At 50.7% G+C, this 15,010-nt stretch overlaps 1 protein-coding gene across 1 annotated transcript; it reads right to left on the bottom strand.

Annotated features, from left to right (window-relative positions):
* Positions 1–689: 689 nt before the first annotated feature.
* On the bottom strand, positions 690–11,186 carry LOC121651014. Its single transcript, XM_042002852.1, has 3 exons — positions 10,641–11,186; positions 1,488–1,588; positions 690–939 (listed from the first exon to the last, which is right to left on the bottom strand). The coding sequence occupies exons 1-3, from the start codon at positions 10,971–10,973 to the stop codon at positions 690–692; spliced, it is 684 nt and encodes a 227-aa protein (XP_041858786.1). The 5' UTR covers positions 10,974–11,186.
* Between the last annotated feature and the right edge of the window lie 3,824 nt (positions 11,187–15,010).

Raw genomic sequence — 15,010 nt, 5'->3', positions numbered from 1 at the left:
TGTATGTGATCTCGCCTGCATCTATTCTTATCCTAATACGAGTGCACACTGTGCACCGATCAGCAACCCCTGACTGAAAAAACCTACTCAGCCCTACAGGTCCGGGAAGGTTTTCAGGATGGTAGTAGAAATCATGATGCCGGCGCGAGACTGCGGTTACCGCGCTCGTACAAGGTTCATCACCGTCTGGGTAAGCAAGGAGGTAGTTTATGGCCTGGGCTGTAGTTTCAAATGTCCCGCAGTGGTTTAACGCTCCCCGATGTAGAGCTCCAGCGATAGTTTTCCACCTTCCTACATCATCATCATCATCATGATCACCATCCACTGAGTAATCCATACCTACATAATCATCATCCACTGAGTAATCCATATTTGTTTTGTCTTTTTTTTTTTTTTGTTTTGTTTTGTTGCCTTTCTTTTTCGTGTCAGCAGATGCTGCCAAAAAGTACAAGTGTATCACACGTGTACAAAACAACACACAATGATGAAAAGTGAAGAAGAAGACACGGTTAAGGGAGAATAATGGAACCACGCTGTTTATTTCTTTATATAGCATACAATGGAGAGATGTATAAATATACAGGACCAGAAATACAAGTTAAAGCCTCAAAGTGCCACTACTACACTAAGGTGTGTGGGTGTGTGTGCGTTTGTGTGCGCGTGCGTGTGCGCGTCCACAGAGATAACATTCAGAGTTTGAATATGTCCAACGTTGTGTCATTGTCCATGACAGTGTGAGATATCATCATCTTGTATTCCATAGCCTCCACGTGATAATACAGGGTGTGCTGCACAGCGATTGCGAGGCAACTTGTGCCATGTTGCTCAAGAGTCCATTCCAACAGTGAACTTTTCAAATCATCCTTGAGGTCAGACGCGTATCCATGTCTCACCCCAGAACTAAACGGTGTCGGTTGATGGAAACCCAAGGATGACAACCTGTACCAAACGTCAAAGGATGAACACGGGGAACCCATTCTACTGCGGTGCCCGGGGACCTGACCGATCGCGCATTCCGCTAGTGCGAGGTCTCCACTAAAGTACGTGTGGATGAATAAAGACTCGTTCCCTCTGCACGGAGACTCCGGCAGAATGCCCTGGAATCTCTTAATGTCCATCAGTATGTATCTGATTCCGAGCGTTTGTAATGTGTGATTTTTAGAGGTTCGTGGTGGTCGGCAGATGAAACACACAAAGTCAGAGTGCTAGAATAAATGTGTCAGGTTTATTCCCCGCAGCTCATGACACTCATCATTACATCTCAATGGGTTCAGCCTTATAAGCATAGCATAGCTTGCCCTACCTTTGACACGGACTGGAGAGCCAACAATCCCGGTAGAGTGGCTTAGAAAACCCCGGCTGGGCGTTCGTACGTAACCCGCAGCAGACTCTACCGAGATGTGGGATTTCCCCGTCTTTATACTTATTTAGAAAAAACACAACATCGCATGAGAGAGAGGATGGCCAGTCCTTTCCCACAGGCGAACCGAATGCGATATGACCGTCTTCCCTTCTCACAGGATCCCCCCTGGATCAAGTCCTCTTTAGCATCTTCATCCACCTCAGCTTCACCAGTCTTATTGCTATCCCCCCTAGCGCCTACGGGGTCGGAACGCCGTCCACGTCCCTATACCTTTGACTGGGGAAAAAGTGCCGTTTTCGGCCGTTTTCGGGAGCCCTGCGCGGAGACGCACGGCGGCGTGCCTGGTATCCACGCGTTCGTCCGGGTCTCCTCTACGCTACGGGAAGGCAGGGCGCGCGTACCCCCGGGCGGTGACCCCGAAATAAATCCTCAAAGAGGGGAACGCAAACGCAGTTGCGCGCTGCGTCCACCGGAGGGCGGGATTCCCAACACCCATTCAGACCGGAAAGTGGGTTTCCCCTGAACTGGCGGTGTGTGAAATTCACAGGACGGGTTCTTTGGACGGGTCAGAACCGGTCCGGAGAGTTTCGTGTCTGTGGGGCAACGCCGTTCTTAGAACCGAGCTTTTTAAGTACCGTGTCCTCGGTCCTATACCCTGAACATGGGCCGGACGTACCGAGCCGCGGACAGCGGCCTCTGGCGGGGCCGTTTCGGAACCGATCGGGCCGAAACTCGCAGGACACGTGCGGGGGTCCTCTGCGCACACGCCCTGTAAATTTCAGCCCTCTAGAGCAAGGCGTTCGCCAGTAATGGTCCGAAAACCTTCTCGGCGGCCATCTTGAAAAGTTCGGCCGTTCCGAGACATTGACGGAAGGAAAGGGGCTATGGCGAGCTCATTTCTGGACAGATTGGTCTGAAATCAGTGTGGCCGTGTGACTGGACCTCCTGGACCCCGTGTGTGGAGTTTCAGCTTTCTACGTGACCGCAGGACTACGCTAGGTCCGTGTACACGAAGTGGACCTAAGGCTGCCATTGTAAAGTCTCAGCCGTGGACACCAGTTTCTGTTGGACATAACGGTGGACATATGTGAACGGATCGATCTGAAATTAAAGTCACACAAGCACGGGGGGATGCTGAACACATATCTGGAGTTTCATCCATTTCTGTCCGGGAGAAATTTATTTATTTGCTCCAACGTGACGGCCGCCATCTTGCGTCAAAGTCATCTCCAAAGTGCATTTAGCGATCTTTTTCTACAGGTCTGATCCTCACCAAACTTCACACACCTGTTTGGAATAGTTCAAGGACCCCAAATATTAATTCCCATCCATTTCGGAGCATATTTGGGGAAGTTATGACCTCTTGTACACGGGTGAGACTTGACATTAAAAAGCCAGGTCGACTTCGTGGACAGTGGCTATAACTCGGTAATTTCTGGACAGATCGGTATGAAATCAGTGTGGCCGTGTGAGTGGACCTCCAGGAGTCTGAATCTGGAGTTTCAGCTTTCTACGTGCACGTACGGCCGAGTTATAATCGTGTCCTTGAACTCGACCTGAGTTTGAATGGCAAGTATCAGACGTGTACACCTGTTTCAAAGTGTCATAACCGGACTGTACTTTGTCCGATTTGTTTCAAACTTGGAGCACTTGTTTGGCCTTCAACAAGGACCTTAAATATTAATTCCCATCCATTTCGGAGCATATTTGGGGAAGTTATGACCTCTTGTACACGGGTGAGACTGCACTTAAAAAGCCAGGTCGACTTCGTGGACAGCGGCTATAACTCGGTAATTTTGGACAGATCGGTATGAAATTCAGTGTGGCCGTGTGAGTGGACCTCCAGGAGTCTGAATCTGGAGTTTCAGCTTTCTACGTGCACGTACGGCGAGTTATAATCGTGTTCCTTGCAACTCGACCTGAGTTCTGAATGGCAAGTATCAGACCGTGTATCACCTGTTTTCAAAGTGTCATAACCGGACTGTACTTTGTCACGATTTGTTTCAAACTTGGAGCACTTGTTTGGCCTTCAACAAGGACCTTAAATATTAATTCCCACCATTTCGGAGCATATTTGGGGAAGTTAGACCTCTGTACAGTGTGAGACTTGACATAAAAAGCCAGGTCGACTTCGTGGACAGCGGCTATAACTCGGTAATTTCTGGACAGATCGTATGAAATCAGTGTGGCCGTTCGTGAGTGGACCTCCAGGAGTTGAATCTGGAGTTTCAGCTTTCTACGTGCACGTACGGCCGAGTTATAATCGTTCTGTCCTTGGAACTCGACCTGAGTTTGAATGGCAAAGTATCAGACGTGTACACCTGTTTCAAAGTGTCATAAACTGGACGTACTTTGTCCGATTTGTTTTCAAAACTTGGAGCACTTGTTTGGCCTTCAACAAGGACCTTAAATATTAATTCCCATCCATTTCGGAGCATATTTGGGGAAGTTATGACCTCTTGTTAGACCGGGGACCAGCGGAAAACGCTGGCCGGCATCAGAGCACTGTGCAGCGGGTAGAAGGCTGAGTAACGTCGGGGCCGCGTCCGGAGGCCACAGCGCAGGCATTTCTGCACGGATCGAGCTGAAATCGGTGTGACAGACTCGTTGGATGTTGGGGAACATGTGTAAATTTTTTCATAATTTTCTGACTGGCGGTTTTTCCGTTATTAGCCCGACTTGGTCGACCGGGGACCAGCGGAAGACGCTGGCAGGCATCTGAACGCTCTGCTGCGGGTAGAATGCTGAGGAACGCTCGGGCCCGCTTCAGAGGCCACAGCGCAGGCATTTCTGCACGGATCGAGCTGAGAATCGCAGGGTCTACTTTTGGGACATTTGGGGACATGTGTGATACTTCGCAGCCCGGTCCCGTCTACCAAATTGGAGAAAAGCACCGGGGGAAGTCCGCGACGGACACGCGGCCAGAACCGGCTCATATCTCCACGGATCCAGCTGAAATCAATGTGACACAAGCACGGGGGGTTTGGGAACATAAATCTGGAGTTTCATCCATTTCTGTCCAGGAGAAATGTATTTATTTGATCGAACGTGAGGGCCTCCATCTTGCATTAAAGTCATCTCCAAAGTGCATTTAACGATCTTTTTCTGCTGGTCTGATCCTCACCAAACTTCACACACCCGTTGGGAATAGTTCAAGGACCCCAAATATTAATTTTCATCCATTTTGGTTAAGATTTGGGGAAGTTATGGCCTCTTGTACACGAGTAGGGATTTATTATGGGGCCGTCAGGTGAGGTTTGTGGACAGAGGCTGTAACTAAGTCATTTTTAGAGATATCGATGTGATATTGATAACACACACTCAGGGGGCCCTTCTGAGCTAGCCTATCAAGTTTCAGCAATCTAGGACCAAGTATGACCAAGTTACAGCCCGCGTCCACCACCTGTAACTGGACATTGGGTCCCGGTTCCAGGTGGTGGACACGGGCTGTAACTGGGTCCAACGTGGTCCTGGTGGGCTGAAACTCGCTAGGTGGACTCGGGGGAGTCCACTGAGTGTGTGGTATCAGTTTCAGCACGATATCTTAAGAAATGACCGAGTTATAGCCCGTGTCCACGTCCTGGAATTGGACATTGGGTCCCGGTTCCAGGACGTGGACACGGGCTGTAACTTGGTGATTTATGGTCCCAGGAGGCTGAAACTCGCTGGGGGGGCTCATGTACGTCCCCTCAGTGTGTGGTATCAGTTTCAGCACGATATCTTAAAAAATGACCGAGTTATAGCCCGTGTCCACGTCCTGGAATTGGACATTGGGTCCCGGTTCCAGGACGTGGACACGGGCTGTAACTTGGTGATTTATGGTCCCAGGAGGCTGAAACTCGCTGGGGGGGCTCATGTACGTCCCCTCAGTGTGTGGTATCAGTTTCAGCACGATATCTTAAAAAATGACCGAGTTATAGCCCGTGTCCACGTCCTGGAATTGGACATTGGGTCCCGGTTCCAGGACGTGGACACGGGCTGTAACTTGGTGATTTATGGTCCCAGGAGGCTGAAACTCGCTGGGGGTGCTCATGTATGTCCCCTGAGTGTGTGGTATGAGTTTCAGCCCGATATCTTCATAAATGACCAAGTTACAGCCTGCGTCCACGTCTAATACTTTCCATTATAAGTCAGGTGGGGTTCGTGGACAGAGGCTGTTACTCGGTCATTTCTGGACAGATCGACCTGATATTGATATCATACACTCAGGGGGCTCAACTGAGTCAGCCTACCAAGTTTCAGGCCTCTAGGACCAAGTATGACCAAGTTACAGCCTGCGTCCACGAACCCCACTTGACCATACAATGTAAAGTATTAGACATGGACAGAAGCTGTAACTCGGTCATTTTTAGAGATATCGATGTGATATTGATATCACACACTCAGGGGGCCCTTCTGAGTCAGCCTACCAAGTTTCAGCCCTCTAGGACCAAGTTTTAACAAGATACAGCCTGCGTCCACGAGCTGGAACTGCAACCCAATGTGCAGTTCCAGGACGTGGACAGAAGCTGTAACTCGGTCATTTTTAGAGATATCGATCTGGGAATGATATCACACACTCAGGGGGCCCTTCTGAGTCAGCCTACCAAGTTTCAGGCCTCTAGGACCAAGTTTGACCAAGTTACAGCCTTCGTCCACGTCTAATACTTTCCATTATAAGTCAGGTGCAGTTCGTGGACAGAGGCTGTAACTCGGTCAAACAAGGTCCCAGGAGGCTGAAACTCACTAGGTGGACTCAGGGGAGTCCCCTGAGTGTGTGGTATGAGTTTCAGCCCAATATCTCCATGTTTGACCAAGTTATAGCCCGTGTCCACGAACCCCACCTGAAATCGAATGCAAAGTATTAGACGTGGACAGAGGCTGTAACTCGGTCATTTTTAGAGATATCGATGTGATATTGATAACACACACTCAGGGACCTAGTCTGAGTCAGCCTACCAAGTTTCAGGCCTCTAGGACATAGTATGACTAAGTTACAGCCTCTGTCCACGTCTAATACTTTCCATTGTAAGTCAGGTGAGGTTCGTGGACACGGGCTGTAACTTGGTCAAACAAGGTCCCAGGAGGCTGAAACTCACTAGGTGGACTCAGGGGAGTCCACTGAGTGTGTGGTATGAGTTTCAGCCCGATATCTTAAAAGATGACCAAGTTACAGCCTGCGTCCACGAACCCCACCTGACTTATAATGCAAAGTATTAGACGTGGACAGAGGCTGTAACTTGGTCAAACATGGTCCCAGGAGGCTGAAACTCACCAGGTGGACTCAGGGGAGTCCCCTGAGTTTGTGGTATCAGTTTCAGCCTGATATCTTAAAAGATGACCGACTTACAGCCCGTGTCCACGTCCTGGAACTGTAACACAATGTCCAATTCCAGGTCGTGGACACGGGCTGTAACTCGGTCAAACATGGTCCCAGGAGGCTGAAACTCACTGGGTGGACTCAGGGGAGTCCCCTGAGTGTGTGGTATCAGTTTCAGCCCGATATCTCCATGTTTGACCGAGTTACAGCCCGTGTCCACGTCCTGGAACTGTAACACAATGTCCAATTCCAGGTCGTGGACACGGGCTGTAACTCGGTCAAACATGGTCCCAGGAGGCTGAAACTCGCTGGGTGGACTCAGGGGAGTCCCCTGAGTGTGTGGTATCAGTTTCAGCCCGATATCTCCATGTTTGACCGAGTTATAGCCCGTGTCCACGTCCTGGAACTGTAACACAATGTCCAATTCCAGGTCGTGGACACGGGCTGTAACTCGGTCAAACATGGTCCCAGGAGGCTGAAACTCGCTGGGTGGACTCAGGGGAGTCCCCTGAGTGTGTGGTATCAGTTTCAGCCCGATATCTTCATGTTTGACCAAGTTACAGCCTGCGTCCACGAACCCCACCTGAAATCGAATGCAAAGTATTAGACGTGGACAGAGGCTGTAACTCTGTCATTTTTAGAGATATTGATGTGATATTGATAACACACACTCAGGGGGCCCTTCTGAGTCAGCCTACCAAGTTTCAGCCCTCTAGGACCAAGTATGACTAAGTTACAGCCTGCGTCCACGAACTCCACCTGAGTCCCAATGTCAAGGTATTAGTCGTGGACGCACATTTTCAAACTGGCCTAGCTCGGTCATTTTTAATGCTAGAGACCTGGGATTTCAATGAGGGGTTCCTGGGGGCCTTGGGAACACGTGGGTGGTGATGAAACAAAGTCAAAGTGTTTTAAAACTTGGAACACTTTGAGGTCAGTTTCCATTGGCGGCCATGTTGTTTACATGTGTGTAGAAGCCTGTCGCGTTGCGCACGCACGAGTTAGCTTCACCCTCCCAACGCACACTCGTAGGGCATGTCCTTAGGGATTAGTGACCCGAGTTTGGGGTCTCCAGACCCTTCCCGGGCCCAGATATTTAGATGTGTGTTTCCCCCATACTTTAACATGGAGGCCTGTTTTCTGCAGTGCTGGCGTTCGGCGCACGAACGAGTTAGCTTCACCCTCCCAACGCACCCTTGTAGGGCATGTCCTTAGGGATTACTGACCCGAGTTTGGGGTCTCCAGACCCTTCCCGGGCCCAGATATTTAGATGTGTGTTTCCCCCATACTTTAACATGGAGGCCTGTTTTCTGCAGTGCTAGCGTTCGGCGCACGAACGAGTTAGCTTCACCCTCCCAATGCACCCTTGTAGGGCATGTCCTTAGGGATTACTGACCCGAGTTTGGGGTCTCCAGACCCTTCCCGGGCCCAGATATTTAGATGTGTGTTTCCCCCATACTTTAACATGGAGGCCTGTTTTCTGCAGTGAGAAACGGGCTGGCCTTCGGCACAGGAACGATTTGGCGTCACCCTCCCAACGCACCCTTGTAGAGCATGTCCTTGGGGATTACTGACCCGAGTTTGGGGTCTCCAGACCCTTCCCGGGCCGAGATATTTAGATGTGTGTTTCCTCCCATACTGTAACATGGAGGCCTGAGGAGGCCATTTTTCTGCAGTGAGAAACGGGCTGGCGTTCGGCGCAGGAACGATTTGGCGCCACCCTCCCAACGCACCCTCGTAGGGCGTGACCTCAGTTTGCACCGACCCGAGTTTGGGGTCTCTAGCCCCTTCCCGGGCCGCGTACGGCCCCAAAAGGGAGCTCGACCTCTCTGACCCACAGTTTAACATGGAGGCCGGGTCCGGGAGTATAAAACGGGGTGGCTTTTCGCACAGGAATAACCTATCGCCACCGTTCCACTTGGCCCCGGTAGAGCTCCACCTCAGTTAGGACTGATGCGATTTTGGTGTCTGTAGCCCGTTCGGGGGCCGCGTGGTACCCCGACGCAGAAGCGACCGTAGTCGTCTATGGGGTTTTCATGGAGCGCTTTCGGGGGTCCTGCGCGGCCCCCGAGGGTCCGAGAGGCCCCAGATTCGGCGTGGGCGTGCGCCTGGGCCTCCTCTACAATTCCTGAAAGTTTCGGGGCGCGCAGCGCCCCCGAAAAAATTTCCCCCCCCTTTTCACCCCAAAAAACCTCAGGGTTTCTTCCGCTCTAAGAGTCTGAGAGGATTTTTTGGAAAGTTTTTGAGAGGGGGGCAAAAAATTTTCGGCGCGTCGCACCGCGACGCGGGCGCGATATGTTGTTCAGGGGGCCGCCCCGCACGCGTTCCAGGCGTCCCCGGGCCGCTGAGACGCACGGCGTGCCCGCGGGAGGCCGTCCACGTGTCTATAATAATGAATGGGCGTTGTCGGTAGGGTACCGTCAATGGGAAATGCATTGGACGTGGACGCTGGTTTTTTTGGACAAATTTTGTGCAATTTTCACCAAATTTGGACCGCTGGCCCTTTCTCCAAGTCCCCTGTCAGAATCCCAGAGCTGGGGGCCCCAAACCCTCCCCGAGGCTACTTCCTTTCCGAGCGTGCTAGCGTCGCCGCGGCAACGGCGGCCCGCTCGGCACGTCCCCCCGATGACCCCTGTCCGGTCTGACCCCGAAGGGACCCAGAACCAAAAAGTTATGGCCTTAATTTGTATGTAGGTCACAGGTCAAATCAATTAAGCATTGGAAAATGCTGTGAATCTTGCTTTGGGGGCATTTTTGAAGATACTTGACCCCTCGTATTTCGGACCCCGAGGGTCCGATCCGTCCAGATCGCCAGGGGACGTCGTGTGGGACTCGGGACAACCGGACGGACCGCGTTTCGCGCCTTTGCGGACACGCTTTAATATCTCGGCCCCGGGGGGGTCCGGGGGGCCCGGCGTTTGGTAGGCGGCGTCGGGGGGGTGCCCTAAACGCGAATCAAACGTCAAACCGGACCCCGGACCGCTTTGGGCAAAAGTTGCTCGGATCGAGCTGCCGTCGCTAGGGGGCGCTCTCGGGGGTCCGCGGGAAGCACCCTGCGAAGGGCGGCCTGATCGGAGCTTTTTTTGGACAAAATTCCAGTTGGTGTACAGAAATTCCAGTTCGTGGACATGGGGGCCCTCCCACGTCCAACACAGAGTGTCCAGGGCTAAAATTCCAGTTCGTGTACAGAAATTCCAGTTCGTGGACAGGGGACCCCCCCCCCCCCCCCACCTATTGGGACCCTTCCCGGTGGTCCGGGCCTAAAATTTCCAGTTCGTGTACAGAAATTCCAGTGTGCTGCACAGGGGACCCCCCCCAACACCCCCCCCCCACAACCTATTGGGAACCCTTCCCGGTGGGTCCGGGCATAAAATTCCAGTTCGTGTACAAGGACATTCCAGTTTCGTGGACACCGGACCCCCGCCGCACACTCGGCTGGGGATCCCTCCCGTCGAAAGCCGGTGGTTTCAAGGCCTAAAGTTCCAGTTCGTGTACAGGAAATTCCAGTTCGTGGACACCGGGACCCCCGCCGCACCTGTCTGGGACCCCTCCCGTCGAAAGCCGGTGGTTCGAGCCTAAAGTTCCAGTTCGTGTACAGAAATTCCAGTTCGTGGACACCGGGACCCCTCCCGCACCTATCTGGGACCCCCCCCACACCTAAATGACAGTTGGTGTACAGAAATCCCACTTCGGGTACAATCGCTCATCAAGAGTCATTGACCGTGGACACATATCCAGGTTCGTGTCCGAAATTCATTGCACGTGGACGCAGTTCCAGTTCGTGTCCCAGATGGAGCGTGAGCGCCCTCTAATGGCCACGTCCACGTCTATTACCTGTCCGAGGACACGTCCGGAAAAGTCGGGTTCGCGGACATGACGAAGGCTTCGTCACCGTTTCATGGACGAAAGAGTCCACGTCCTGGAAAAGCCCATTCATTTCGTAAGGGAAAGTGGCAAAAACGGCCAAAATTCCCTTACCTCTACTTGTTCCTTCATCACATCTACCTCTTTGTTGGTCTCCTTCTCAGCCTTTTCTTTCTCCTGCCCAGCCTTGCAGCGGACTGTGTTTTCAAGCCCCACACGGTGCAAAGGCATCATTCGAAACAATAGCGCTCGAGCCGCTTGTGTTTTTGCTGTCTTCTTACGCTTACCACAGCCCTTTGCCCTCAAGGACAGACCGTCATCAGAATGGGCTATAACCCAGACTTTGAACGTAGCACTGTGTCGTGGTCCAACCTCCAAAGCCTGTTCATACTCCACAATATATCCTGTGGCGTCAGCGTACCGTTTCAACTCTCCACACCAGTCCATGGTGATTCTGTGTACCAATGTGCAAGGCTACGTTTATTGAAGTCTTTGCAGATACTTATTTTCCGTACATATATATATAGGAAAGACAAGGAGCAACTTGAAAAAAAAAAAAGAAAAAAAAGAAAGTAGGCTGCGGCTATTCGGTTTGTGTATTGTGTTTTATTCATCATTACCCATATGTTATACATTCAGTATTTTACATATTTACCATGAGAAAAAAGGCAGGTTACAAAATCTGAAACAAAACAATGGGTCCTTCAAGCTTGGGTCCAGCAATGAAAAAATGTCTGGTACCAAGAAAAAAAACCTCAACGCTACAAGGCCATGGTCAAGGCAAAGAAAAAGCGCCCTACACCAAGAAAAAAACAACACTCCGAGTCTCCAAGAGTCAGCGCAAGAACAAGAAACCCTCTGCCAACAAAATACGAACAGCCCTTTCGGCCCCGAGCCAGAGCAAGAAGAAGAAACCCTCTGCCAAGAAAATACGAACAGCCCTTTCGGCCCCGAGCCAGAGCAAGAAGACAAAGAATAAACAATCATGTCCTCTGAGTAAGAGGTCGAAGAAACGAACAGGTCTCCCAGGCCACGGTCTGATCAAGAAGACACAGAAGAGGGAGAGGAATCTGACAGGTCTCCCAGGCCACGGTCTGATCAAGAAGACACAGAAGAAGGAGAGGAATATGCTAAGCAACGAACAAAAGCCATGTATCACTGAGATACAAACAGTTCTTTACAGGACCAAGTTTGAGCAAGACGCCAGTACCTTCGATCGATGTGAAGTCACAAAGTTTTGCCAGGCCAGAGTCTGAGAGAGCAGATCGGTGTTGCGTACATGAGAGAGCAGATCGGTGTTGCGTTCATGAGAGAGCAAATCGGTGTTGCGTACATGAGATGCAAGCAAGTATGCCATTGCAGCCTATCGAGCAAAACTCAAATTCCAAGGACCCTGAGAACAGAGCAGGTCTCTCACATCAGAGTCTGTATTCCACTGCAGAATCTGAGCACAACTCAATTCCAAGGACCTGTGAGAACAGAGCAGATCTTTCACATCACAGTCTGAGAGCAAGGGTGGGGGGGACATGTGTGTACCGGATGACAAGCGATCGTGCTTTCTCTTTATGACCCAGTGTGAGCGAAGAGACGGATACACCTATGAGGCCCTACTTGGGATAGTGTTGTGTTTCCTTATGTTAAGCTCTCTTGTATCAGTGCTTGGATCCACCTGGCTCTGCTATACCATCTAGCACTGTGAGCTATGTGTGGTCTTCCTGTATTCATCAACCCTCGGTACATATTTGAAAAATGTGTATACCAATAAAGAATGTAAAACCATACTTCCAAACGTGGTGTTTAGGTGTTTTCTTTTTGTTTTATGTGTGTCTATACGGTTCAGATACCGTTCATTGAAACAAGATATTAGACTGGGTCATGTGCCAAAACAAATAGAAATATTGCAACAAAGTTCCTTTTTCCAAAGTTATTTGTAACTAAAGCTGACAGAGAGAAAAATGAAATGACCAGTACTCGAGTGTTCAACACGGTTCTCTACGTGTATACATCTAGCTCTGTGTACAGCACAGGCCAACGGAGGTTTTTTTTTTTCTTTTTTTTTCTTAATTGTTTTCGTGTGTTGCAAACTCAGATTATGATTTTCGTGTGTTGCAGACGCAGATTATGAGCTCGCACCACCGCGGGTAAGCAGCGTGGTGTTTTGCTACGTTTTGTGATACTTTTTCGGGCAGGTTTTACCTCACACTTGTCCAGCAGATGTAGCTGTTGCTCCATTATCCCTTCGCTCTTCCTGACTCCCACCTGGTCAAAAGCCCCCTGGTGTCTCTTCTCCGCCTGGGTCAAAACGTCCCACCACCACCACCAACCAAGCACCGGGTCAAAACGTCCCCACCACCACCACCACCACCACCAAGCACTACCATCATCCTCTTTCCCCCACCACCGGGGTCAAACACGTCCACCCACTACTACCGGGTCAAAACATCCCCACCACCACCACCAACCAAGCACTACCGGGTCAAAACGTCCCCACCAAGCACCGGGTCAAAACATCCCCACCACCAACCACCAAGCACCGGGTCAAAACGTCCCCACCACCACCACCAAGCACTGGGTCAAAACGTCCCCACCACCAAACAACCACCAAGCACTACCGGGTCAAAACGTCCCCACCACCAACCACCAAGCACTGGGTCAAAACGTCCCCATGGGTCAAAACGTCCCCACCACCAACCACTGGGTCAAAACGTCCCCACCACCAACCACCAAGCAAGCACTACCGGGTCAAAACGTCCCCACCACCAACCAACCAACCAACCACTGGGTCAAAACGTCCCCACCACCAACCACCAAGCAAGCACTACCGGGTCAAAACGTCCCCACCACCACCACCACCAACAACCACCTATTTCATTTCAAAGTGTAATGTTATTATAGAATGAGGACAAGTGAAAAAAATGCTACTTTTACAGTTTTCAAGGAAGGTAGATTTTTATTAATCTTTCCAGCACATACCTTCAATTTGGTGAGTACAGAGATCATTGTGCAGGACAGTTAGCTGAATAAGAAAAATGCATTGTACTATAAATTTAACCATCAAGCACTGGGTCAAAACGTCCCCACCACCAACCAACCAACCACCGGGTCAAAACGTCCCCACCACCACCACCAACAACAACCACTGGGTCAAAACGTCCCCAATGGGTCAAAACATCCCCACCACCACCACCACCACCAACAACCACCGCGTCAAAACGTCCCCATGGGTCAAAACGTCCCCACCACCACCACCACCAACAACTACCGGGTCAAAACGTCCCCACCACCAACAACCAACCACTGGGTCAAAACGTCCCCACCAACAACCAACCACCGGGTCAAAACGTCCCCCATGGGTCAAAACGTCCCCACCACCAAACAACCACCAAGCACTACCGGGTCAAAACGTCCCCACCACCAACCACCAAGCACTGGGTCAAAACGTCCCCATGGGTCAAACGTCCCCACCACCAACCACTGGGTCAAAACGTCCCCACCACCAACCAACCAACCACTGGGTCAAAACGTCCCCACCACCAACAACCAACCACTGGGTCAAAACGTCCCCACCACCAACAACAACAACCACCGGGTCAAAACGTCCCCATGGGTCAAAACGTCCCCACCACCAAACAACCACCAAGCACTACCGGGTCAAAACGTCCCCACCACCAACCACCAAGCACTGGGTCAAAACGTCCCCATGGGTCAAAACGTCCCCACCACCAACCACTGGGTCAAAACGTCCCCACCACCAACCAACCAACCACCGGGTCAAAACGTCCCCACCACCAAACACCAAGCACTACCGGGTCAAAACGTCCCCACCACCACCACCACCAACCACCTATTATCATTTCAAAGTGTAAGTGTTATTCTATAGAATGAGGACAAGTGAATAAAAAAAAAAAATGCTACTTTTACAGTTTTTCAAGGAGGGCTAGATTTTTATTACTCTCTTCCATGCACATACCTTCAATTTGGTGGAGTACAGAGATCATATGTGCTAGGACAGTTAGCTGAATAAGAAAATGCATTTGTACTATAAATTTAAAATGCAACACACACATATACATCACATATACACATACACATATATATATATATATATATACTATTATATATATATTCTTTTTACATTCACTCAAGCAATCAGACGGCCACCTGCTGTGGCTCGCGTGATTTTCATGAAAGAGGCAACGGGCCTGTTGGTAAAAGCACATAATCAATGTTTTCCACGGTACTGTGCCTACCCTCCATTAGGAGGTCGTACCGCAACATGGGACGCGGAACGTAACGCTTAAACCTCTTCCCGTATTTGTAACCGACCACGACCATACAGTTCTCGCCCATCATATATTCGGTAGCCTGTTCCAGCATCTCACGTCCCAAAGAATCCACGTTGCCGTTGCTGAGCTTACACAGCCTCCTTATGTCGTTGTCCTGGACGAGAACAAACGTCAGCACGCCTTCGGGGGAGATCCACT

The sequence above is a fragment of the Melanotaenia boesemani genome, chromosome 13 (genome assembly GCF_017639745.1).
Source record: "Melanotaenia boesemani isolate fMelBoe1 chromosome 13, fMelBoe1.pri, whole genome shotgun sequence".
NCBI classification, from domain to species: Eukaryota; Metazoa; Chordata; class Actinopteri; order Atheriniformes; family Melanotaeniidae; genus Melanotaenia; species Melanotaenia boesemani.
Note: the sequence above shows the minus strand (reverse complement) of the source record. Positions and strands in the feature narration are given on the sequence as shown.